Genomic DNA, 24716 nt, shown 5'->3' with positions numbered 1-24716 from the left:
GAACAATGTCACCTGAGGGCTTGGCAAGTCTGAGGCGCGGGAGGCAGAGCAGAGCCTCCAGAGATCGTGCACCTGTGCTTCCTGTGCTGAATGCCACCAGAAGGGGTCGTGAGCTCTGAGGTGTCTGGATTTGGCCCTTTGGCAGCATTTGGGGTGGTGGTGGCTGGTGGCGGAGGCGTGAGGAATTGGAGGGCCAGGCCAGTTAGCAGGATGGGAAGCTCCAGGAGGCGGGAATGAATGGGCGGCGGGAAGCCCGTCTGAGCCCGAGCCAGGCCCTGCAGCCTCTGCCCTTGGATGTCACCTACCCTTCCAGTGTGCTGTGGACAGAACTGCTGCGGGCACTGCCCACCCGCGGTCCCCATTCCCCCAACTGTGACTCCAGGGCTCCTCCGCCTGTACCTCTGCCTCTGCTCTCATCCCATGGCCCTTTCTCAACGCTGCAGCTCAGAGCTCTTTGTAAAGTAGCTCGGGGTCACAGTGAGGGTAAGGTCCCGTTGCCCTCACCTGGAGCAGCAGCCACGCCGGACCCCACTCTGCTCCCGCTCCTGAGGCGGGAGCCACCGAACGCTGTGGGCTGTCTGACCACGTGCCGCTGCTCCCCAGACCCCGACCGTTGGAACCATTCCCTTCCTTGACCTCACTGTTCGTTATGACTTCCGGACTCTGCATCTACTGAGTCCCAGGGAAACGGAGGGTCCTGTCTGTTCTCTCTGGGGAACACAGCGCCCACCCGGCACAGCGCAGGGTATACACAGCAGGTGGCTGTTTTACAGCTCATGGGTGAACGGGTGGAGTGTCTTGTTTTCGCATTTTAGGGTGTTGGAGAATGTTTTCAGGTGAAAGAAGGGCACAAGAGAAATGTGGATGAGGAAAGCCATGGGAAAGTGAAGGGTCACGGGGACACCCATCCTTGTGGGCAGGGTGGACACCGTCAGGGGGAGCTATGAGGGAGGTGTGCCGGGGAAACGGCGCCACTGAGATCTGACCCCACACCATCATCTCCGTGTGCTCGTATCGCTTTCCTTGACTGAATGAGTCTGGGAAAAAAAGTCACTCACTCATCTGTTCACGTCCAACTTGTAGAAATACGATCTTACTTCCATCGAATTTGACAAAAGTAACAATCCTGCCCAGGGACAGGAGGACATTAACACTCACGCCTGGCCAAGCACCCCAGAGGCACTCATGTGGGGCCGGAAGGTGCACGGTTCGGTTCCCAGCTGCACACACAACCCTCGGAGCTTCCGGGAGTCACAGGAAATTTGACTCACATCCTGGGGTTGCCAGCTTTTTGTATTAAGGCCACCCCTGGCGTGCTGAGTAGAAGGCAAAATTCTCCCAGCATAGGGGCCTCTGCGTGGCTCAGTTAAGTGACCCACTCTTGATTTTGGCTCAGGTCATGATCTCGTGGTTCGTGGGTTCGAGCCCCACGTGGGGCTCTGTGCTGACAGCGTGGAGCCTGTTTGGGATTCTACTAAGTAAAAACTTAAAAAAAAATTCTCCCAGCTTAGATACAGTTCAGGGCCCATGCTGGCTGAGGCCAACTCTGGGCCTGGTTCCCGGAGCTCTCGGAGGCCTGCCCTCTCCCGTCATGGCCACTTAGGGGTTTATGGCTGCCTTGGTCTGTTGCTGCTGTAAACAAACCCACCGTCCCCCTGGGAAGGACAATGGTGCCCTCAGTGGTCTCTGCCAACCCCAGCTGTTTGGGAGACCTGCGTGGAGGCTGAGCCCCGGGACCACAAGACTCGGGAGCAAAAACAGCTTTATTCAGATCTGTGGTCAGTTACAAACTTGGTTTGTTTTTTGGTCACAGGCCCCAGAATGCCATTATTCTGAGTTCACATCAAAACACAAAGCTCAACATTTAGTTTGGAAACTTAAAAAAAACCCAAAACACCCAAAACAAAGGTTTGGTTTCAAATCGTCGTTGAGATGTTCTCTCTGGTGCGTCCCCTGTAAGATGAATGCATGTGCTTGAGACCCTGTGGGGACGACTTTCGACAGAGAACATGAAATTGTTGTGTAGTATGAACATTCACATGTCATCAAAAAGTTAGTGTCTTTGCACTCGATTTTACCGAAGGTACAAACAATGCCTTTGACCATCTTTGGTTGCAGCACCAGACGATGCCCAACTCCCATGGCCCAGCCACATCCCCTCTGCCCATGGGACAGGCGAGCCTGTCCCGGATGAGGCAGTGACGCTGGGCTGCCACCAAGCAACGTGCTTAATGGCTTGGGGGCCAGGAGGGAGCCGGAGGTGAAGCACTGTCCCACTGAGCATCTGTGCTCCTGGAGGATCTTTTCTTCTAGAAAGTGGAGCTGTAGGGCCCAGCCCCAGAATTGCTGGCAATGCGTGAAGAATGACCCTCACTTTGCCAAATGCGATGGCAAAATCTAGGTTTAGAGTTAGGAATCAGAGAACCATCCTCTAACTTTCTCAGGAACCTCTAGGGTTTTGGAATCTTCTCTGGAACCAGACACTGAGGGACCGTCCCGCTGTCGGCAGGGAGAGGAAAGGCACACCACCTTGCCAACCTTAAGGATGGCGAGGCCCCTCCTGGGCAGCACTGCCTCCCAGGCCTCACACAGCTAGACCCTGGGGCGTCAGGTTGGAGAAAGGCCTGGAGGCCCATTTCACTGCAGGGCCTGTGGCTGAGGGAAGCAGGGAGGACCGAGTGGCTGGGTCCGGCCCCGTCCTGTGACACTAACAGGCCCTTTGATGTCACTCCCTTCCTTGCCAAGTCTGGACCACACCCTTCCGGTTTCATCTCCTCTTACGCGTCGCATGGCTCCGTGGCTGCAGGAAAGTGGCCCCCTAGCTCGGAGGTGGCCTCTCAGGCTCGAGGGAGAGGCTGTGTGGCCCTCTTGCTGGCGGCCCTGCATCGGCACCCGGCCTGAGGTCAGAGATGGTGCAGCTTGCTGCGCTCGGTGAGCAGCGTCATGGCCACAGCGTAGAGGAGGTAGCCCAGCACGAGGAGCAGGGCGCAAGGGAGGGGCCCGATACAGAACAGGGAGGCCACGAAGAAGGCCAGAAGCAGCGAGAGCAGCGTCCGGTAGCTGCCCAGGAAGCGCAGGCTGAGCCGAGGGCCCCGGGGACGGCGGGCCGCACACCCTCGTGCCACCGGGCTCAGCAGGTGCCTGTCCGCCAGCCCAGGCTCCGTGAGGTGGTATCGACAAAAGCTGCCGAGGAAGTCGGCACGGGAACACAGGGCTGCCATCGGGCCTGCAAACTGGGCAGAGACAGAGGCACAGGGAGTGGGCGCGGGCAGGGCCGCACGCTGCCCCGGCCTCTCCCCGAGGGTGGCAGGACCAGAGGCGGGGGCGGCCCTCCCGCGTGCACTCACCCTGCGGTTGATGGCGGAGGACAGCCGGAAGAGCACGCGGACCAGGCTGGCGATCTCATAGCTCCGGATGGGCTGCAGCTCTGAGTCACCCTGGTACTCGATGTCAAACCTTCGCAGCCCATTGATGATCTAGAAGCAGCAAAGGAGGCGAGCCCCGGGTGAAACCTGGGCCGCGCGAGCAGCCCTGCCAACACACCTCTGCGACGCCTCCCAAGTGCGGTCTCCGCTGCCGGGCCTGCCGGGGCAACAGGGCTCGGAGGCTCGGCCAGCGGGAGCCACGGCCACGCTGCCAGGAGAGCGGAGCCCTCCGGGGTGTGGCCCTTACCTGGTACCGGCCCAGGGGCGTGAGGATGAGCCCGTCCTCCCCCACGACGCAGTCTGGGAGCTGCTTCTTCCCATTCTCATCTTGAGTTGTCCCCAAGGCAAGCGTGAGCTGGGTGAGCTGAGCCTCGCTGAGCTGTGAGGGAGGAAGCCCCGTGAGGAGGCAGTGCCGCTTCCTGCTACCTGCCTTCACTCTCGGGGTGAAGGGAGGAGACTGGCCCCCCTGGGCCTCTAACGGCGCCAGCAAGGGGACCCAGACGTGACATTGTGGGCACGGGCTGTATCTCCCACGGGCTGGGCAGGGGATGAGGGCCGCGGGACCGAACGCCAGGAAGGGGACAGCTCCCCCGGCTCGTACTCGGAACATCTGGCACAGGTACTCCAGGGCCTTCTCCAGGTACTCGTCTGTCTTGCGGACACTGTCCTGCCCCATCTCGTCCAGGTCGTTGGCTGCGTAGGAGCCGTTCGTGTCTGTGGAGCAGAAGCCCAGCCACGACAGAAAGGGGCGGCCGGCCGTGCTCTCCCCGCACTGGTCAGAGATGGACTTGGCAGTCTGCTTGGCCTGCGTGATGAGCTGAGCCAGGCGCAAGACCTGCGGGGCATGGGGGCAGGTCAGCCAGCTCGGGTGGTGCCACCGGACGCCACCCAGCCACCAACAGGCTGGCAGGCAGACCTGGGGGCCCCCAGCAGGCCAGGAGGAGGCCAGGGTCTTTCAAGACTAAGACGTGCATATTCTACATTTGTGTGTGTGTGTGTGTGTGTGTGTGTGTGTGTTTATTTCCTGTGGAGAGACACAGAGGCAGACTGTGAGCAGGGAAGGGGCAGAGAGAGAGGGAGACACAGAATCCAAAGCAGGCTCCGGGCTCCAGTTGTCAGCACAGAGCCCGATGTGGGGCTCGAACTCAGGAGCCCTGAGATCATGACCTGAATGAACCAAAGTCAGACACTTAACTCACTGAGCCACCAGGTGCCCCCAAGACGCCCATATTCTAAATGTGAAAACTTTCTAGCAAGTGCTGCCTTTATCATCAGAAAAAACGTAGACCGCACTGAAAAAAGAAAAAAAGCCAAGGTACAGCAGCGTCCACCAACACCCAACCTTCCTCCTTCCGTACAACACGTGTGCTCTCCCTGGCCCTGCTGTTGCCACGGCTTCGGGACGGCCGTGCGGCCTGGGGGAGCCCCAACTCACCAGCGTCCGGACCTCGGGCCCAAACATTGGGGTGTACTTGCAGTCCTGGCCCTCCAGGCTGTAAACGTGGCTCTTCACCTTGAAGGAGGCGTCTGTGACGGCTGGGGGCCACGAGGACAGGAAGCTGCCGGTGAAAGTGGGAGCTGTGAAGAGTCGGTGCTGGCGGTGTGGGATGACGAGTTCTGGCTCCAGGAACAGCTGTTCCCCTGGAAAGCAGAACCCGACTCTGGCTTCAGCTTCCATGGCACCAAACAGCCAGCAGCCGCTGGCTGGCTTCCTGGGTGCCGCTGAGGCTTCCGAGGGATAGGGACCGAGTGGCACAGGGGCCCAACTCCTAATGTTCCTGGAGCCCCCACCAGTCTCAACAGGAAGGCCGACATGCACAAAAGAAAACCAGAGAAGCTAACACCCGATAAAGCCATCTAAGACACGACACGGGCCAAGACTGCTTTCTGATGCCACCAAGAGTCACCAGGGAGACACAGCTCTGAGCTCTGCTTCCCCCGCCCAGCACCCCCGCAGCTCCTGCCCGGCACGCGTGCCACAGGGAAGGCAGGATGCCGCTAGGCTCCGACGTCCACCCCGCCACCGTGTACCAGGAGTCCCCGTGGCACCTCTGCCAGCCCACCCCGAGCCCATGAGGCACATGCAGCGTCCGTGGGTCCCTCTCTAAGTGCTGCTTCCCTCTGGCTAAGGGCTTACCTTTCTGGATCATTTCAGCCAGGTTGGGCTGGGCAAAGACTTTGGCCACTCGGAATACCATGAGCGCGTTCTTGGGGCTGACCAGGTCGGTGCGGAGCGCGCGGCTCAGGAAGCCCACAAAAAGCTTGGTGTACATCAGCAGATTCTCCTGCACAAAGGGTGCCCTGGGGACCAGGCAGCGCATCAGGGCCCAGAACTCCCACTGGAGGCAGGACCACACCAGTCTATGCCCCCGCCTCACTAGCGCTCTCTTCCTTGGGTTCCAGGTTCTCCCCTGCCACGACCTCATCGTGGCTGAGGGACCAGGGGTGGGGGCGAGGGAGGAGGCACAAGGGAGGCAGGGAAGACCTAGGCCTCCTATAGACGGCACAATCCTCTGTAGGATGCGGCCCTTCCCGAGAGGGCCAAAGCCTCCGCAGCAGAGGCTGGCCTGGGCACCAGAAGGAGCACAAGGAAGGCAGTCGTGGAGAGCAGGCGCTGGCGGAGGCTGGGGGGTTGGCCGTGAGGGGGGGAGGGGAGGCGGTGGTGGCTGCTATGCAGAACGCTAGTAAAGACGGGTCGAGGGGTGCTTGGGGGCGAGTGCAAACATACATCTGAGGGGAGACAGTCAACGGCAAGGGGACAGCACAGAGGAGTCACCAGCTGTTTCTGTGGGAGATCAAGCCCAGGGCCCAGACAACAAAGCACAGTCAAGGAGGGAGGGGCCTGTGCCCCACCTGGAAGCAGGTCCCCCTAGGGAGGACAACGGGCCGGGGCTCACCATCTCTCCGACACACACCGGGCCTGGCAGTCGCTGCTCTGAGCCTGCTTCTCAGGTGCATACCTCCAGGGCTGTAGGTAGCTCAGCCACATCTCCAGGACCTGGTGGGACACGTGTGCCCTGAGGGCCTGGAGGCTGGCATTCTGCTGGGCTGTGGGGCTGGGGCTTTGGTCCAGATCCTTGGGTGGCCTGGAGCTCGGCTCCCGGCAGGCAGCTCAGGTGAGGAGGGGGTGATCCTAACCGTGGGGCTTCGGTTCTCCTGGAGGCGTTACCACGTTCTCTTCCCACCCGCCACTCCGAGAGGGAGCAGGAGGGAACTCCGCATCCCCTATGATGTTTCTTTTTTCATCTTTAATTAAAATGATTTTTTTAATCTGCAGATAGCTGACACACAACGTTACATGAGTTTTAACCCTTGTGCCAGCCCTTCGGAAGCGAGTGTGGAACGTGTGGAACACAGGAGTGCTTTCCCCAGCTGAGGGAGCCTGTGCGGCTCAGTGGGGCTGGGAACCCACCCAGCGTGGACCCACTGGGTTCCAGGTCAGGGCAGACAGCTTTTCTGTACCTGGGGGTTGGCTCTGAAAACTCAAATGAGCAGAACAATGTGACCCACCAATGTGACCCTCTGCGGCAATAGCTGATTCCTTCCTGCATCCGCCCCACGGGACCTCCCTCATCAAGCACAGAGGGCAAAGACAAAGAAAGCAAGATGGGGCTGACACTCACGGCTCTGAAGGACGCATCCAGGGGCCAGTGGCCAAAGCAGTGCTGCAGGAAAAGGTAGAGTTTCTGCTGGACAAACCTCGGGACGGCGGCCCTGCAGGGGAGGGGAGGTGAGGAGAGGGTCCCCTCATAGGTGAGCCAAGTGGCTCCCGGTTCCAAGGGCCAGCTCTGCCGGGGTGAACACTGGGCACCCCTGAAGGTAAGGCCTCCTATTTTGGGCCCCATTTTTCACAAAGAAACCAAAGTTCAGAGAGATTAGGGAATGTCCCAAGGACACACAGCACACAAGCGGTTGACCTAGTATGGCTCCTGTGACCACCTCTGCTTGGGTCACCACACACAAGTCACCTGCTCTGCTGGACCCAGTTGGCCTAGGAGTCAGGCCACCATCCTGGCCCTTTTGACAGAAGGACTGGCGGAGCAGAGAGGAAGAGGAGGGGGAGGGTGCAGCATAGAGCTCAGTCTCCCATGACAAATGAGCCACTTTGCAGTGAAGGCACTCCCAGCCCATCGGCTTTCCTGGGCATTCTGAGTGCGGTCAATGTAGATCTTCCACTCTGCCCACACTGGGGAGGGGACAAGACAGGGCAACAAGATGGGGCCTCTTTCTGGCCAGCCTGGCTCTTTCTACTGAAGACGGCAGGCCTGGAAGGAAAGGCCGTGGCAGCCAGGCAGCCCCCACCCGCCTGTGGAGCCAGAGGAGGGGTCGGGAAACAGACCCCGGAGGGGTCAAGGTGATTTCCCACCTGCCCCACCCTGCAGACGCCTCACAGGCCGACCCCATGCCCTAAGGATAGGTTACTGTGGGCAACGAGTATGTGCAGTAGGAGGCAGTGGCAGCCAGGGACACGGGAGCCCTGTGCATGCCCTGTACCCACCGTTTGAACTCCTCCAGGGGACTGGTGGCGTGAGAGTGGGTGGAGGGAGAGACCTGCTCAGGCTTCAGGCTGTTGGAAAAGGCGTGCAGATGCTTTAGCAGCAGGCGCACCACCAACACGTGCTCCTCCGTGGGTGTGAACGACTCCTGAGGTTGAGGGGGAGCTGTGTCAGGACCCAGACTGGTCCCAGGGTGCGGCCCCCAGGCCTGGCCATGTATGTCCCGCCCAGGACCACTTCTCCCCGACAGGATGTGTGGGCCACCCACAGGGCCCTCCCTGGGCCTGGCACGCAGCAGATAGGCCTCGCATGCCAGCTCTGAGACCTGCTAAGAGCACGCAAGACAGGGCGGGACGGCTTTGCTAAAGCAGACCTGAATGCTTCCCTGTGTGCTTCCAACCCCTTCTTTTACCCTCTGTGGTTGACTCGGGTCATTGCTGCCCGGCCAAGTCCTCAGGGGTCCCCCCCAACTCCTGGCCAGCCAGAGGAGGAGCAGGGGGCGAGGCAGGCCAGTATCCCACCCTGGATCCGGACGCAGGGTCTCCTGCCTGCCTCCCAGGTATATAAAGACAGCTCGCTGGGGCCCATGGCTTCCCTTTTCAGGGAGAAACACTCCCAAATTCCTTCTCCTGCTGTAACCCTCACCCTTCCATCCACTTCCTGTCCTGGACACAGCCAGCTGGGGGCTTGGCGCAGGGTGGCCCTTCCTCCATTGCTAACAGCCCTGCCGTCAGCACAAGACAAGAGCGCTTTCTATCTTGTCAGGTGAAATTCTCATTCACAAGATTCAGGTAGGATCTTTAAGACCCAGCCCCGAGAGGAAAGCCTGTCTGCTGGCTCTTCTGTGACGGAATACAGGATGGAGTCTCCAGAGTGGCAGAGGATGGCACCGGCAGGATACGCTGCCTCCGGCTCCCAGCTCTGGGGTGCCCAGACGCGCTCCTCTCCCCACACTCACCCCCCAGGCCTCTGGGACCTCCACAACCTCGACAGAGCTTTTGGCAGCCTAGTCCAAATCCTGAGCAATGTTGAGGCTGGCACAAGCCGTGCCTCCTGGCACAGCCCGGGCACCCAGTCACAGCCCCACCACTGCCCGCGGCACTGCCTTCTCCGCTCTCCTTGCCATGGATCTGTCTCCACAGGCCTAGGCAACACACCACACGACTCGATATGACTGCGGGGGAAGCTACGGGGCTTCAGGAGGAGATTTTCTTCTGCTTATCTGTAAGCTTAAGCGATGAACTTGCATCATTTGAACAACAAAAAAAACGTAAGATATTTTCACAGTAACGGAGGATCAGAGGGCACTGTTGCCAGGCTGTAACTCCCCCCAGGAGCCTCCCCCTTTCTCATTCCTGGCCCCTCGCCGACCCACCCACCATCTCCCTAGCGGAGGACAGAGCGTTTGCACTGAACCGGGAAGCTCCTTGGGCTATCTTCCCTCTGGACAGAAGCCAAACCTTTCTTCTCACTGCCCCCCCCCCCCCCCCACCTCGAGAGCCAAATCCCCACAGGAATCCAGCCACCGCTGCTGTAAGTGGGCCTCCTCCACCCGCATGGCCGTTAGGGACACTTTCCCAAAGCCAGTGGCATTTCTCACTGGGCCCAGCCCTTCTCAGCTCAGCAACCCTTCCCATGGTGGGTGGGGGGAGGGCTCTTACCCCTCCTGCTGTGCACATTTCTCCAGGGACGCTGCTCTTGGCCAAGTGAGCCCTTCCCCAACACATGCTGGAGTGGTACCATTTCTGTGCTAAACCCGCCCCTGCTGGCCCTTCTGGATCATTCTCTTCCCTCTTCTCTGTGGCTGCTGCTTCTGAGTGGGAACCCTGTGTGCACTCACCACCCCATCCCAGCAAACGTGATTTCTTACCGTGTGCTCAAATATCAGGTTAAATGTGGTGTGCTCCCACTGAGGGGGAACTGGACAGAACCCTGGCCTCGGGCATGGGATCTAGATGCATGCTTTCTGCCCAAACTTCCTGACATTCATCTCATGAATCCATGAACTACCAGACTCCATCTGCCCTCTAACAGCCTGTAGTCCTGCACTCCATCTACCGACCTCAAGACTTCAAATCCGTCCACACTGATCATCTCTGCCTAAAGCAGACCAGTCTCCGTGAGGCCCTCTCTGGCTCTCGCCTACCTCTGTGGGAGCACAAAAGTCCACAAGAGGCCAGGCCCCAGCATGCTCAAGGACCAACAGCCTCTCCAGGCTAGGGGACGAAGCCCTCGTCCTCCCTGCCCCTTGGCCTCACACAGGCTTGGGATTGACAGACCATGCCACCATGAGCCTTGGGCTTCCCTGGGCTCAGTCAGTTCCTAGGTACCAGGCCCGCAAAGCCAGGTGAGTCAGGCCACTGCGAAGGCCACACTGTTTCCGCTCCCTCAACCCAGGGCCAAGCACAGAAGCCACCAACTCCCAAGAGCCTACCACATTCCAACTGGCTTGGGGCTTGGCCAGGCAGATCTGGTGGCCCCACACCCCAAACCCGGGCTAGTCTACCAAGCTGAGGGCTGAGCCAGGCTAAAGACGGATGCCTGCCACCATCCCCAACACACACTGGCCTCACTCTGCTTGGAATTGGCCTGAATCACCCCAGTGGGTCCCCGGCCGGACCCTCGCTTTACCACTGCACTGCCATGCGCTCCATGGCTCACACCACAGGGCAGGGGTGAAACAAAACAATATGAGAGCGGCCAGTACTTGGTAGGCGTGGAGGGCCTGGAGGCTGGGTTGGGCAGGGCTGTGGAGGGCGCTGGAGACACTGAGTCGGTAGTGCAGAACCTCCAGCTGAGAGACAACAAAACAGAGAAGCCAAGAACAGGCAGGGAGGGCAGAGGACAGGGCAGGGGACAGGAGGGGAGAGACCGGGGAGGGGACAGCAGGGAGAGAAAGACAAAAGTGAGCCCAGAAGTAAGGAGAGAAAACAAAAAACAAAAACAAAAACAAAAGCACGTCAGTGACAATCCAAACAATCACAGCCCAGCAGCCTCAGACCAATGGGACACCACCCTCTCAGCCGCCCAGACGGAGCCCTTCCTGGTGGGCAGACTAGAGCCAGGCCCAAGGGGTGCTCTTCCACCTGCCAGGCAGAGGGACAGACAGACCCTCAAGGTCACTTGGGCAGCCTCCTTCATGTCTCTGGGGCCTGAAGTTCTCTCCAGCTCCCTGAGGTCAGCCTGACTCACTTTCCTTCCAGAGGGTCCTGCCCTCCCCCAACCCTGAATGCTCCGTGTGCAGTGTGTGCACACTGGAGCCCACCAGGATCCCAGGAGTCTTGCTGGGACACACTGATGGCCACCGAGGCCCTGAAGGCCCTGAGGCTCAGAAGAGAAATTTTTGAGGAGCTAGTTCCAGATGGAGACCTCTTTGCTCAAGAAAGAAAAATTTGTAACTTATTGGACTTCTCTGTGTTGTCCCAAGAAGAAATTTACCAAACTGATATATGATGAGATCAGTTCCTAGGTGTCAAAGATCCAATCAGCGACCCCTCCTGAATGGGGCTGATTCCCAGGGTGGCACAGAGGCAAGCAAGGTTTAGCTCACCAGGCCTGACACCTTCCACATCCCACATTCCCGAAATCGTTAAAGGTAACGTGAACACTCATGGGTTCGAATCCTGGGAGACCCACCTCTCGTACCTCACCAGGACTCCCCGACTCCAGACACACAGAGCCCTCCGTCAGTCCCGACGGGCCCCAGGAATCTGGTCATGGCCACACACACCCAGAGGCAGCTGGAACCCTGAGGCTGGGACAGCCTGGGCCATGGGGGATGACAGCAGAGCTGGCTTAAGCTGTCCACCCCCACCCCACCTCTGCCCTGCCCCGCTGCAGCGACAAGGCCTGCTAAAGCAGTCCCCTTTAGCCATGCACAACCCAGAGCCGGCCCTGGCACACATCCTGCCCTGGGAGGGCCATGCCTCCCACCGCGTACCATGCTTCACACGGGAGAGGTCAGAACGCATGTGCCAGACCTTGAGGAGACAGGCACAGCCACAGACGCGCAGAGCAGGGGCAGGAAGCAGCACAGCAAGGAGGTGTCTGCCCTTCATGGCCTTCCTCTGGGCCAGACCCGGGCTCAGCGACAGCTCTCAGTGAGGAATCAGGGAGCACACGGTTCCCCTGTTGGGGGTCTGCCCAGCCTGCAGGAACACAGTGCAGGCCCCACAGTGTCCTGCAGGAATATGCGGTCTTTACCGACCATCTGACTCTCCTGAAGCCCTCCCTGCCCAGTAAGCTGAGGCAGAGCAGAGGCCCGGGCTGTAAGGAGCGAGCATACACTCTGGACCCAGGCTAGGCATGGAAGCACCATGGGACCTCTCAGAGCTGCGTTTCCTGCATCTTTCACATCAGGAAAACTGACCCCAAGGCTAGGATTTCCAAACGGCACAGCACAGGCCTGGGCAAATGGTAAGGAGCCTCAGGTGAAGCAGACCTCCATGGCTGTCCTTCTCCCCTTCCCACACACCAGGTTTTCTTAGGTTTTGCTTTCAGCCTCAATGGGAGGCAAAGACAAATAGGAAACAAAACAAAACAAAACAAAACACCTCAATGGGTACCTGGTGGGGGCTTCCCAGTCGCCCCCTGACTACCAGTCATTCTGAGCAGCTCTCCCCCGCCCTGTGATCTGGCCAAGAGGAAGCAAACGTGAGGAAGAAGGGGAAGGCTCCCCTGCTCCGGCAGGGACGGCCCACCCTCCTCCCTCGTATAGGGCTCGGGATCCTCACAGGAGACAACCTAGAGGACCTCTGTGACTGGCAGATCTGCTAAAAATGACAGTGAATGTGCTCCCACTGGCTCAGAAGACAGAACGAGCAGATGGGAAGGCAATGCAGCAAAGCAGCCCCTGCCTCTGCAAAAGCCACATGCACAGAGGCTGAGTGAGCCCCCAGGGCCCTAGCGGGAAGCCTGGCCCCTGACCCCCGTGCACCAGCCAGGAACATGCAGCCAGTCCACTGTGGAAGCAGCAATGGCAGTGCAAGCACTTAGTAACGCGAGAGGCCCAAGACAGAGTTCTGGCTTTCCCTCTGTTCCCTGTGATGTCAAGGAGAGATTTGGGTCACTCTGCACTTTAAGAGAGCAGTGGTTGGGGGCTGCTCCCCAAATGGGTACTCAGAAGGGCAGCAGGGAAGCAGAACTGGTTGCCAACACTTTGCAGAACCACCACCACTTGCTGGAATCACAGAGGGAAGGTCACAGGCCACTCTCATGAATTTTAGCCTATAGAGTGTTAATTCGTAAGGAATCTCTCAAGAATTCTGTCTGGCGTTGACAAAAGCAAAGTCTGAGGAGCAAACACAGAAGTGCACAGAAGCCACAGATCACACAGTTGGTTACAGGCCCCAGTTCGCACGTTTCAGGCTGTTTCATGGAGCGTGAACCTAGGTGCCCACCCTGCCTAATAAGAGGCGAACAGAGCTGTTGTACTCTGACGAGTCCAGTAGGCTGCCGGCCCTGGGAACGTCCCAGGGACACAGCTGCCTCCACGCCTCTGCAAATGAGCATGCTGCCCTGTGAGGGAAGAGAAGGGAAGAAGAGGAGGAGACAGGCCAGGCTGCATGCAGGGAGGCATCAGCTCCCACCCACTGCAGAAAGGGCTGCCTGCCAATGCTCTGGGGGAGGTGGAAGGCAGTATGGGCACCAAGGTGAGCGAAGTCGGCCGGGTGCCACCTCAGCAGGAAAGCAGGACACGCTGTGACAGCAGAGGGAACAGGCCCGGATGTGACTCCCAGAGGCATCCGCAGCTCTCCTGGCCCCAGAGCACGAGCACCACAACCTCAGCCATTCCGGCTGCCAGGGAGGGGGCTCTGGAAGTAGCATGGGGAGGACCCCAGAGAGGACAGGCCTCCAGCCCGCAGGGTGCAAGCCCACCACAGAATGAAACCCACCTGCCGTCCGGCATCAGAGTAAGGGGTGATGGTGAGTTTCTGCTTCCCACCATCCAGCCCTTGACAACGAGCTGAGATCAAGGACAAGAAGCAGCAGGTGGACCAGGCACACCAGGGCCAGAGCAGAGGGGATGAAAAAGTGTGGAACCTACCTTGGCATGAGGGGACTGCATTTTTTGGTACATCTCCAAGGAATAATGATGAAGCCACATTTCAACAAAAACCTGCAAGAGAGCACTGGATGGTCAAATGGTTTCCATCTAAGGTATCACAGCCATTCCAAGGGCAGTTCTTTTCAACCAACAGTGTTGGGAAAACTGGATATCTACACGCAAAAGAATAAAGCTGGACCTTTACTTCACACCACGAATAATAAATAACTCAGAACGGATGAAAGGCATACATGTAAGAGCTAAGACTTAAAACTCTTAGCAAAAACTGTGGGCAGAAAGCTTCAGGACACTGGACTGGGCTATGATTTCTAGCTCTAAAAGCACAGGCAACAAAAGAAACCAGACAAATTGGACTTCATGAAAATTCAAAAATATTTTGCACGTCAGAAGACATTATCCACAGAAAAAGGTCACCCACAGGATGGGGGAAAGTATTTCCAAATCGTGTATGTGATAAACAACGGATACCCGGAATATAAAGACAACTCCTAAAACTCAACCACAAAAAAATAAAGCCACTCAATTAAAAAATGGGCAAAGGACTTGAATAGACACTTCGCCAAAGACGTACCAATGGCCGATAAGGACATGAATAGATACTCAAATCATCAACCATGAGGGAGGTGCAAATCAAAACCACAGGGAGACACCACCTCACATCCATGAGGATGGCTATACTAAAAGACAGAAAATGATGGGCCTTGGTAAGGTCGTGCACCGCTGACAGGAATATAAAATGGTACAGCCACTGTGGAAAATGGTATGGCGGCTCCTTAAAGTATTAAATAGAACTATCATATGACCCAGCAATTCCCCTTCAGGATATATACCCCAAAGAACCGAAATCAGAGTCTCCAAGAGATATTTGTACATCCATGTAGAAACAGCTATTCACCATAGCTAAAATGTGCTAACAACCCAAGTGGCCATCCATAGATGAACAGAAACACAAAAAGGGGAATATCCACATGACAGAACATTATTGAACTTTGGGGCACCTGTGTGGCTCAGTTGGTTAAGCATTGGACTCTTGATTTCGGCTCAGGTCATGATCTCACGAATCATGAGATCAAGCCCTGTGTCAGGCTCTGCGCTGAGAACGGGGCCTGCTTAAGATTCTCTCTTGCGCCCCCTCTGCCCCTTTCCCCTGCTCGTGTGCATGCGCTCTCTCCCTAAAATAAAACAAACAAACAAAACCAAACAACAACAACAAAAACGCTACTGGGGCAGGGGTTTAATATCCAAATGATGGTGATCACAGGAAACATCTCCAGCAACGTGGGAACAGGTTGAAAATGTCGAAGGCGGGGAAAGCTTTTACACGGATCCAATGGAAACTGAGCAGTGCTCATATTACCATGAGAAAGACAAAAGTCTTTGGAAAGGGGACGCTGGGAGGAAAAATACTGCCAATGACATACAGGTTAGACACATGGGCACGTTTCTTCTAGTCTGATTTCCCACACGCCACAGCAGGAGAACACCAACAATTCAGAACCACTTTCAGGCTGAGGACAGTCTTTAGGCCTCTGCCCCTGGGGGTGGAAGGTGGCCAGGCAGTTTATTTTGAAACAGAAGATGAGAAGAGCCTCCTCGCGCTCACCTGAAGCAGAGTTTCTGACCTCCAGATCTCATGGGAGGCAGGGTCTGCATTCACAGATGTCTGATGAGAGATGTGTCGCTTTAGGAGGCTGGTGTGGTGGAGGCCATAAGAAGCGAAGGGCATGGTTGGTGTTCTGAGGGAGACACAGGAAAAGGCCTTCGTTAGGGGATCCTGCTGGCACAACCGGGGGCAATCTCAACATCAACATCACTGGCAACAGTAACCATTACCACTTGTTGAATCATAGAACGACCCCCAAATCCATACAAATCCATATCGATACACACAATCAACAGACAGGAAGAAAAGTCTTTCCTACCACAGAATGCCCACTGATAACTATAGGATGAAACCAGACAGCTATCATCTGGCAACCAACCAATTAATAACTGATTTGGCTGACGATTGTCAAGGGACACGAACACCACTGATAATTACAGAGTCTCAGTAGATCTTCCCAACAAATCCCTTTTGCTAATTAATTTAGGCACAAAGGACCCATTTAATTTTATGGTAGGAAAACCTGGCCAACACGCCCTTGGCCCAGCGATCAAGACAATGTTGCAAGCACACAGACTCCACGGGCTGCTGGGTCTAATCACTAGGAAATACCAGAGAACTTAAGATAAGGGCATTCTGCACACCTCCAGGCTGCACGCTTCAAAGGTGTTGAGGTCAGGAAACAGGGAAAGACTGAGAGAGTGTTCCAGACTGGAGGGGGACCAGAGCCAACCACACACAGAGAGTGACCCTCCCCCAGATCCCAGCCAGGTAGCAAACATTAGTGGGGTAGACAGTGCAGCCCGAATGGGGTTTGAGAATTAGATGGCAGCCGGGTAGCAATATTAATTCCCTGACTTGGATAGAAGTGCAGGAGGCTGTGTAGGAGAATGCACTGGCTCTTAGGAAATACACTCCAAAACATTAAGAGGGAACAGGCATTGTATTTATAACTTACTCAAATGGCTCAGAAAAAACACATACAGATAAAGAATGAAATGATTCAGAAACGTAGGTGAAGGACTTAAAAGTTTTTTGTTATTGTGGCAAGTTTTCTGTAAGTCGGAAATTCTATGTTAAAACAAGCCAACAAAATCGGGCCCAGAGAACAGCTGGGCAGCTGAAACCTGCCTCTGAGAGGGTGTGAACCTGGCCAGCCCTGGTCCTTCTTGGCCGCAGCATTACTGATGCCGGGGCAGCCTCTCCCCACCTCCGTGCCCCCACCTCCTCTTTTCAATCCCCCCTCCTTGGGCACATCTGTGCACACATGTGAGTTCTGGGTCACAGCACGGCACATGTCAGCAGATGTGGGGTGGGCCTGAACCTGCCTCCCAGGGAAGAAGGTACACCAGCAAGACTGAGGAGGGTGAGGAGCACAGCTGGCAGCTCCCAGGTCAGGAGCGTCTCCTGGGGAGAGGCGGCCAATGAGCCACTGGCTAAATGCACCCCGCCAAGGCCTCAGTTCACCCTCGAGTTGAGGCTGGCTCTACACTCCCGTCCTGCACGGTCTAGCCACAGCCCAGCCTTGGACTGGCACGAAAGGCTTTTTGCCCCAGGGCCTCTGGCTCAGGCCAAGACCTGGTCCTGCAGCCTACACACATTCTTCCTGTTCTTATTCCTCCACACGTCAGCCCTGCTGTGGCCTGCCCACAGCCCCTTTCTCTCCAGCACCACCTGCCTAGTGCCATCAATCGGCCCTGGCAACACACCGCTTCGGTGTGGGGCTTGGATGCACATGTGGGGAGGGCTGCTGTGGGCAGAACACAGCCCACTCCCAGACCAAAGCCAGCCCTCGTCCTTGTGGCCACAGGACCTAATCACTGAAAACCCACACAGATGTCCTCCTTTACCCTCCTCTCCAGTCTGGGCTAGGGTAGCTGGGGTTGAGATCTCAGGCATAAGAAAAGTTGGGACACCATGAACAAAGAGTGGCACTACTGTCCCTATGAGCAATGCCTGCTGACCAGACCACCCCCTCATGGAAGAACCAGGCCTTAAAGGCTAGCCACAGGGCTGGGCCACCCCAGGCCAAGGGCCAGGGCAACCAGAGAGCCTTACCTGGGAGCGGGTGAGGGGTTGGGCCCCCCAGGACTGGAGGAGAGTGCGGGGAGCACACTGCCTTCTGTGGGCAGGAACCATGACAGGTATCTGTCCACGAGGATGAAATAGGCACAGTCTGAAGTTCGTATGTGGAGAGTCCCAGGGAGTGGCTGGAAAAGCAAATCTGCATTGGTGTGTAGCTCTGGGTGCCACCCTGGCTGCTAACCCCAGCAACCGCAGGGCTCAAATCACTGCACATGAGCCCTGGGACATGGGCCATATCCCAAGGGCCCGAACGCAAGCACCGTGGGCAGTGCCAGGAGCAAAGTTCCCACCACAGGGGGCTAGACCCCACAGTCCTTTTCGGCACATGGGAAGATGAGGTACAGCAAACTTCCTGGGCACCTCTGCCCTGCGCCCATGCCCAGTAAGCACTTCCTGTGGGAAGCCTTCCCGACTACCACTCGAGGCACCCAGGTCACCCCACATGACCTGTCAAATCCGCCCACCAGCCTGTCATCCTCACTAAGTGAGAATGGCCTGAAGGGCGAAGGCTGGAGGAGGATGCAAAGGAGGAGCTGGAGAAATGAGGTGGAGAGGGAAGAGAAAGAAAGTCCTAGGCCACAGCCCCCACCCTTCATGGGGGCTTTGGTAAAGAGCTGCTTAGGGGCATCCCTTTCGTACCTTTTGAGTGATGAGGCTCAAAGCAAAGAAGAACATGTAGTACTCGAACGGATCTGATGGCAGTGTCAGGGGGCAAACAGGCAGGGGTTGTTGGACCACCCTCAGCATTACGTCTTGGCCACCCATGGCCTCCCCACCCCTGGGGGACTGACAAAGGATACTGAGGGCCAGGTTCAGGCCGAGGCCCCCCGTCGGGGGGAACTGGACCTTGTTGTGGTACAGGGGGCTGTCGGGGAGCACGCGCTCCTGGATGGATGCCTTCACGGGGCCCTGCGGAGAGAGCGTGTTGGGCTTGTGGACAGGCTCTGGCAGGGCGCCCCATGCAGTGCAGCCTTTGGGAGGGGTGCGGTGGAGGCCACAGGCACTCAGACCCTGCCTGGGGGAGTGGTGCCGTCCTCTGGGTAGCACCAGAGCAAGAGGGCCTCCACTCAGAATTGTTCACGCCATCCTCAGGAACACCCGCAAACAGCAAGGGCAGCAGCTGTTTGAGTTTCTGAGCCTTGTCAAGCACTTGACGTTCCCCGTCTTCTTTGCTCCTCAAACCCCCGGAACAAGTCATCCCTTAATTCTGCCCCCTGGACCGGAGACTCAGAAAAACAGCAACTGGTCACAAGGCCCTGCCTGCCACTCAGCCAGGTACAAACCAGGAGTGTGGCGCCTTCCCCATGGGCAGAGTTTGGAATGATCTTTAAAAAAAGTAACCACTGAAGTTCTATGTGCCACGCCCCCTGGGCCCTGAGCAGACACCATGGTGCCGTGCCCACTGACGCAGCCCCTCAAGCCCTGCCCGCCTCCCCCACGGCCGCAGCCGCTGTGCAGGGTGCTCTGCCCGAGCACGGCTCTCACCCCACGGCTTACTTACAGGCAGGTAGGAAACCGGAAAGTCAAACTTATAGTCTTCGGCCTGGAGCTTATAAACCAACTTCATCATTGGGCCACTGGAGATGAAATTAAAACAACAAAAACAGGGCAATGAACTGCAAACCATCTTGCTTTGACGGTTTCTGAGTTTTGAGAAATTCAGTGCTTCAAGAATGGGACCACCATGAGAAAACACCCGGCCCCTCTCAGGTGACAAACCTACCTACCCGGGGTCTAGAAACTCCATTGCAATGCTGTACTCCACAGGGCTCACTCGCCCCTGTAAGCAGCGGAGGTTCCAGCCAACGAGGACACCGTCCAGGCTGCCGAAAATGCTCTCTACCAGCCACGGGAAGATGGCGTGCAGCTCCTGAAATGGGTGTGCAGGGGAGGCTGCGGGCAGGCTTGCTGAGGACCGGTGCCCACTGCCGGGCTCCATGCCACGTGAGCCTCCCACCCAGACCAGCCCCGTGCCACAAACTGCCACCTTGTTCATGGAGCGTGAACACATGAACTGGAAATTTCTGGAGTGACTGACCACCCCTGATGACATTCCTGTGATCATCGGTGAGAATCCCTGTCCAGGTCAGCTGCCTGGGCTTACGCTACTATTTGATAATTCTGGGTGTGATTTAAATGTATCTTTTCAGTATTTTCATCAGGGTTTCTCAACCTTTTTGAACTGGATGCTTCCTTGTTGGGGCGGGGTTTGTCCTGTGCATTTGGGGATACTTATTAGCACACTTGGTCCCTACCCACTTGATGCCAGTAGCACCCTCCCCTGTGTGACAATCAAAAATGTCTCCAGACGGTGCTAAGAATCCCATGCAGGACAGAAGCACCTGTGGCTGAGAACCCCTGGCCTACATGCTGACATGTTTAAATGTGTCCATACACGCGACACTTACGATACTGGGTCAAGCCTCTGTCCAGGGCAATGCTCAGAGGTAGGAATCAGGGGCTTATATAAGAACATTTTTCAGGGGTGCCTGGTGGCTCAGTCGGTTAGGCATCTGGCTCTTGATTTCCACTCAGGTCATGATCTCACAGTTCACAGGATCAAGCCCTGCACAGGGCTCTGCCTGGACAGCACAGAGTCTGCTTGGGATATTCTTTCTGTCTCTCTGTCTCTCTCTCTCTCTCTCAAAATAAATAAATAAACTTAAAAAAAAAAAAGTTTTTCAACGAGTAGGAGACATGCCCCAAGGAGATGCTAGCAGAGCTGTACCTTTGCTGGAAAATCCTCAATGACTTTAGCCAAGTCTTGGCACCGCTGTGCAAAAGGCTTATTTACAGAGTCAGCTTTCAGGCTAGCCTAGAAGATAGAACAAACCAAAAAGATCATGAGCATATTCACTTGGTGGCTTTTGCAGTTATCCTGGCTCGAATCAAAACAGAAATCCAAATGATAGGTAGGAGTCAGACATACCACCGGCCTGGTTCCCCGGCACCTCGTGCCTGTGTCAGTGGCCTAAAGGACACGACTAGGAGACGCCTTGGCTCTCTACATCGCCAACTCTCAGGCTTCTTCCCTGCACCCTCTGTCAGGCATCCCCACTTATAGCAGAGAACTGCACATTTGCATGACCGAAGTGACTTCCACACAATCCATAAGCAGGGGGTCAGCTCCAGGGTCAGTCCCACAACCAGAAGAGGATGCTTATGCATAGGACACCCCTCAGAGACCACAGGGTACTCACTGAGTGTATACACGTGAACTGGAAATTTCCCATGTGATGACCCTCTGTGATGACCCCACTGTGATCATCAGTGAGGATGCCCAGCAAAATGAGAGTGACAGAAGGCCTCTTAACCAAGCTACCCTTTATTCAGTAGGTAACAAACCAACTAAACTCACTACCTTAAGAAACAAGGCAGGCAGGTGAGAAATGATAGCTTTAACCAAATGTTGACACTAATCATGAAGGTGATGGACAGGCTAGGAAACTCAGGACAAGAATGAAGGAAATCTACCCAAGGTCATGGGGTATGGATTCAGATCAGGAGAAAATATCAGAATGTGAACCAAGAGGGCTTTGCCCAAGGATACCTAAGGCCTTAGCCACCTCTAAATGAGGGTGGTGTCTCAGTCAGAGGTGGAAACCTGGGCTGTTGCAGCCACGCAGGGTGGGTAGGTTAGCAGCATGCCTGGTCTCTACCCAATCGATGCCAGAGGCACTGCATCTGTTGGCTCTAGAGGGTGCACCATGGAAGGATGTCCTTCTGAATAAATGTTTACGAGAAGTATCTTCTGGGACCTGAAATTAGGAATCCTCACCACTGATATCTGCCTCACACCTAACTTCTTGGTGTCATGTTTAATACTTAGAGTACAGTCCTGGTTGCCCCCAGCACAGCAGGGTCCCTGTCCCTCCATTATCCAGGGATGACAGTACGATTATTAGAATATCCCAGAAGTGTGTAAAGGTTTATAAGACATGAAAATTCTGATGTATATCCTTTCCCGTGCTCCTCCCCAGACCTCAGGAAGCAGTAAAAATGGCATGTGAATCAGCTTATCTTGTAGGTAAGAAGCTCCTCTTGTAGATAAGAAAAACAGGGCTCAGAGGTTGAGTAAACCCAAGGTCCTACACCATTAGGGGGCAGAGCCAAGTCTAAGGGTTCTAATCCCAAGTCCAACGTTCTTTTCCTCACATGCCCCTCAGAAAACCACCAGTGCAAAGTTCAAGTCAGTGGATAGGACTCTCAAGTCCCTCAGCTGTAGAACCATCATCTCACTGACCCTCACGTGGGCAACTGACACTTACCAGGAGGAAGCTGGGCTGCTGCAGGTGAGGGAACGCCATAGCAGCCTCCTGGGGAACGTTGAAAACGGCCACCTGAGGAAACCACTGTGAAAAAACCAAGGCGAAATCTCAACATCTGCCACACGACACTATACTACAGCACAGCCTGTGCTGCCAAGTTTCACGTTTTACAAAAACGCTGTTCTGATGCAGTACGTGGTGGCCAGCTTCAGAGCCAGGTTCGCAGTGGCGAATCTGTAAAGCTTGTACAGCACTTGCTGTGTGGCACGCCTGGTTCTAAGGACCCTCCACGCGTTTCCTCATTTAATACTCAGTGGTAGGCAGAATTTTAAAGATAGCCCTCCAAGAATCAACCAAATGCTCATGCAGGTCCTGTGAAGGAATTCTGCAGATACAATTGAAGTCTCAAGTGGGCGGACCCTAAGCAGTTCCCATTGCCAGCCAATAAGGAAATGGGGACCTTAGTTCTGCAGCCCGAAGGAAGTGGATTCTGCCAGCAACTTGAAGAAGCTTGGAAAGATTTTTCCTGAGAGCCTCTAGGTAACAGCAAAGCCAACCAACACCTTGATTTCAGTCTTGTGATATCCTAAGCACAGAATCCAGCCAAGCCCTCCTGGACTTGACTATAGAACTGTGAGATAATAAACGGACGCAGTCTTAAGCTGCTAAGTTTGTTAAGCAAGAACAGACTATACTTCCTCACAACAATCTGCTGGGCCAATACAGATAAAGAACTAGCAGCAGAGAGGAGGTAACTCACTTGCCCTCACTCAGCAGAGCCAAGACTCTAATATACTCATCTCCTAACACATCTCCCACAGAGACAGGTGGGTGAATCTCCCGAATGTCACCTGTGCTCTATGAGAATGAATGGAGGGGATGAGCAAGCTGGAGGAAGCTTTCAAACAAGCCATCAGAAAATCAGGAGCAACTCTTTAGATTCCCTTCTCTCTGACCACCCAGGTCAGAAACTGAAAATATCCAGACTTGAACAGGAAGGGAGCCTGCCGAGTCCCACTGATGATGGCTTTCCTGGCACAGCTGTGCCCACAGCAAGAGTAAAGGTGCTGAGGTGGCAAATGAAAGTGTATGTGGATGGAGGAAGACTAGATGCAAGGAGGCTGTGAGGCAGTGGAGTTGAAGGGAGATGTGCATCTCTGCTTCTTGGCAATATAAGCATCTTCCAGGTTTTCTTCAATTCTTGATATTAGCTATCAAATTCAGGTGTCTTTTTTAAATGGTTATTTATTTATTTAGAGAGAGCACATGAGCAGAGGAGGGGCAGAGAGAGAGAGAGAGAGAGAGAATCCCAAGCAAGCTCTGCACTTGAACCCATGAACAGCAAGACCGTGACCAGAGCCAAAACCACGAGTGATCAATCAATCAAGCCCAACCGAGCCATCCAGGCACCCGCTATCAAATTCAGTTTCAAGGAAAATGTAAACACTTTGCTCCTGAACCAAGTGGCCAGGAGAACACTGATTAAGATGACCAAAGCAGAAGGATCAAAGCAGCATAAAATCTTGGCCTGTTTGCAAAGGGCAGAGCTTTAGAGATGATGGGGTGGAAGCACCTCCTTCTTAGACGAAGCCTGCATAGGCAGCAGCTTAAGAACTGAGGCCCAGAGGCACCAAAACAAGGAGTATTTCCAAGAGAGGGCAGTGTCTCGTCTGCTCTGTTCTCTAACGCTGCCACAGCCTGGCTGATCCATCACACCCTTGTCCGCTGTGTACCAAGTGTTCCCTTCATCCGCCACTTTACACCCACTTTCTTCAATGGCTGCTTCGGATCCTGTTGGAGTTTCTTCTCAGAGAGGCATCGCCAGTCATTCCAAGCGAATCACACTACTGCCAAGGCCTCCCTTTGGTTGCGCTCTGAGAAGCAGAGTATGTTCCCAGAGTATGCTCACAAGTATCCTGTTAAGTGAGCATGGGAGCTCCATATTACAGAAGACGAAACTGAGGCTCACAAAGGTCGGTCCACACAGGGAGGAAGAGTCAGGCGAGAATCCACACCCGGCTCTTCCTCCCACACAGCCTGTGGAGCCCAAGGCTCAACTTTCACTTGAACCTCTCCTTCCGCCAACCCGTCAACGAACGTTAACCAAGCACCCACCAGGACCGGGTGTGCGAGGCGCGCGAGAAGGTGGCACGAGTGCGCAGCCCAGGAAGACGGCATGAGCGCACAGCCGAGCCCTTGGCTTCCCAGCCTGCCCGCCCGGCCGGGGGCAGAGCTACCGGCGCCGGGCCTAAGGCCTGCGGCTCGCGTAGAAACGGAAATGACTTAGGCGGAGGTCCGGAAGGGGGGGGGGGGCGGAACGCGGGGGCCGTCCCGCACGCGGCCCCAACCACTCACCTGTGGGACCCATAAAGTCGCCCGCCTAAGGGACGGAGACCGCCATTCGGCTACCCGGCGCCGAAATGTCGTCATCAAGCTGCGCTTGGCGTCACGCCTCCCCTGGCCTGGCGGGAAACGCACCGCTACCTCTGCGAGCAGTTACCTCAAAGGGCGCGTGCGCAGAGTGAAGGCCGGCGGGGTTTATGGGTTACACCTCCGGATGCGCGTGTGCAGCGGGGGCAGCTGTGTCCCTTAGCCCAGAGTTCCGTGTGCCTTGGAAGGAGCGCGCGTGCGCCTGCTAAAGAGAAGCCGTTTATTAAGGTCCTGGAAGCGCGCCCTCTAATGGGGAACTGGAGCGGAAAAATCATACACTGTGCATTGACTGACCTTCTTACGATAGACGTTTATTGAGCGCCTTCAATATGCCAGGCACTG

At 55.8% G+C, this 24716-nt stretch overlaps 1 protein-coding gene across 8 annotated transcripts; it reads right to left on the bottom strand.

Moving 5' to 3' along the window:
• Nucleotides 1-1745: 1745 nt before the first annotated feature.
• LOC122203405 (sphingomyelin phosphodiesterase 4) lies at nt 1746-24473 on the bottom strand. 8 transcript variants are annotated; one of them, XM_042910185.1, is made up of 20 exons: nt 24300-24473; nt 21945-22028; nt 20405-20491; nt 19404-19546; nt 19178-19253; nt 18477-18585; nt 18316-18368; nt 17650-17801; nt 15592-15724; nt 13968-14039; nt 10629-10715; nt 7924-8069; nt 7049-7139; nt 6323-6423; nt 5563-5726; nt 4861-5066; nt 4027-4260; nt 3673-3804; nt 3348-3476; nt 1746-3233 (listed from the first exon to the last, which is right to left on the bottom strand). In XM_042910185.1, exons 1-20 carry the CDS (start codon nt 24372-24374, stop codon nt 2904-2906), a joined length of 2604 nt encoding a protein of 867 aa, XP_042766119.1. In that variant the 5' UTR covers nt 24375-24473; the 3' UTR covers nt 1746-2903. The 8 variants fall into 8 exon arrangements, with proteins under 8 accessions (XP_042766119.1, XP_042766120.1, XP_042766122.1 ...); XM_042910186.1 differs by lacking the exon at nt 24300-24473 and adding an exon at nt 24060-24212; XM_042910188.1 differs by lacking the exon at nt 24300-24473 and adding an exon at nt 23712-24036.
• Nucleotides 24474-24716: the final 243 nt, after the last annotated feature.

Source organism: Panthera leo, chromosome D3 (genome assembly GCF_018350215.1).
Source record: "Panthera leo isolate Ple1 chromosome D3, P.leo_Ple1_pat1.1, whole genome shotgun sequence".
NCBI classification, from domain to species: domain Eukaryota; kingdom Metazoa; phylum Chordata; class Mammalia; order Carnivora; family Felidae; genus Panthera; species Panthera leo.
Note: the sequence above shows the minus strand (reverse complement) of the source record. Positions and strands in the feature narration are given on the sequence as shown.

Bases quoted from the DNA above. Each gene is read 5' to 3' on its own strand.
- LOC122203405 (XM_042910192.1), bottom strand. From the start codon at position 23,655: ATGGATCAGCCAGGCTGTGGCAGCGTTAGAGAACAGAGCAGACGAGAC. The intron at 7,140-7,923 runs GTGGGTACAGGG...CCTCCCCTGCAG, and splicing joins CCCCTGGAGGAGTTCAAACG to GGCCGCCGTCCCGAGGTTTG. The intron at 3,805-4,026 runs GTACGAGCCGGG...CCTCCCTCACAG, and splicing joins ACCTGTGCCAGATGTTCCGA to CTCAGCGAGGCTCAGCTCAC.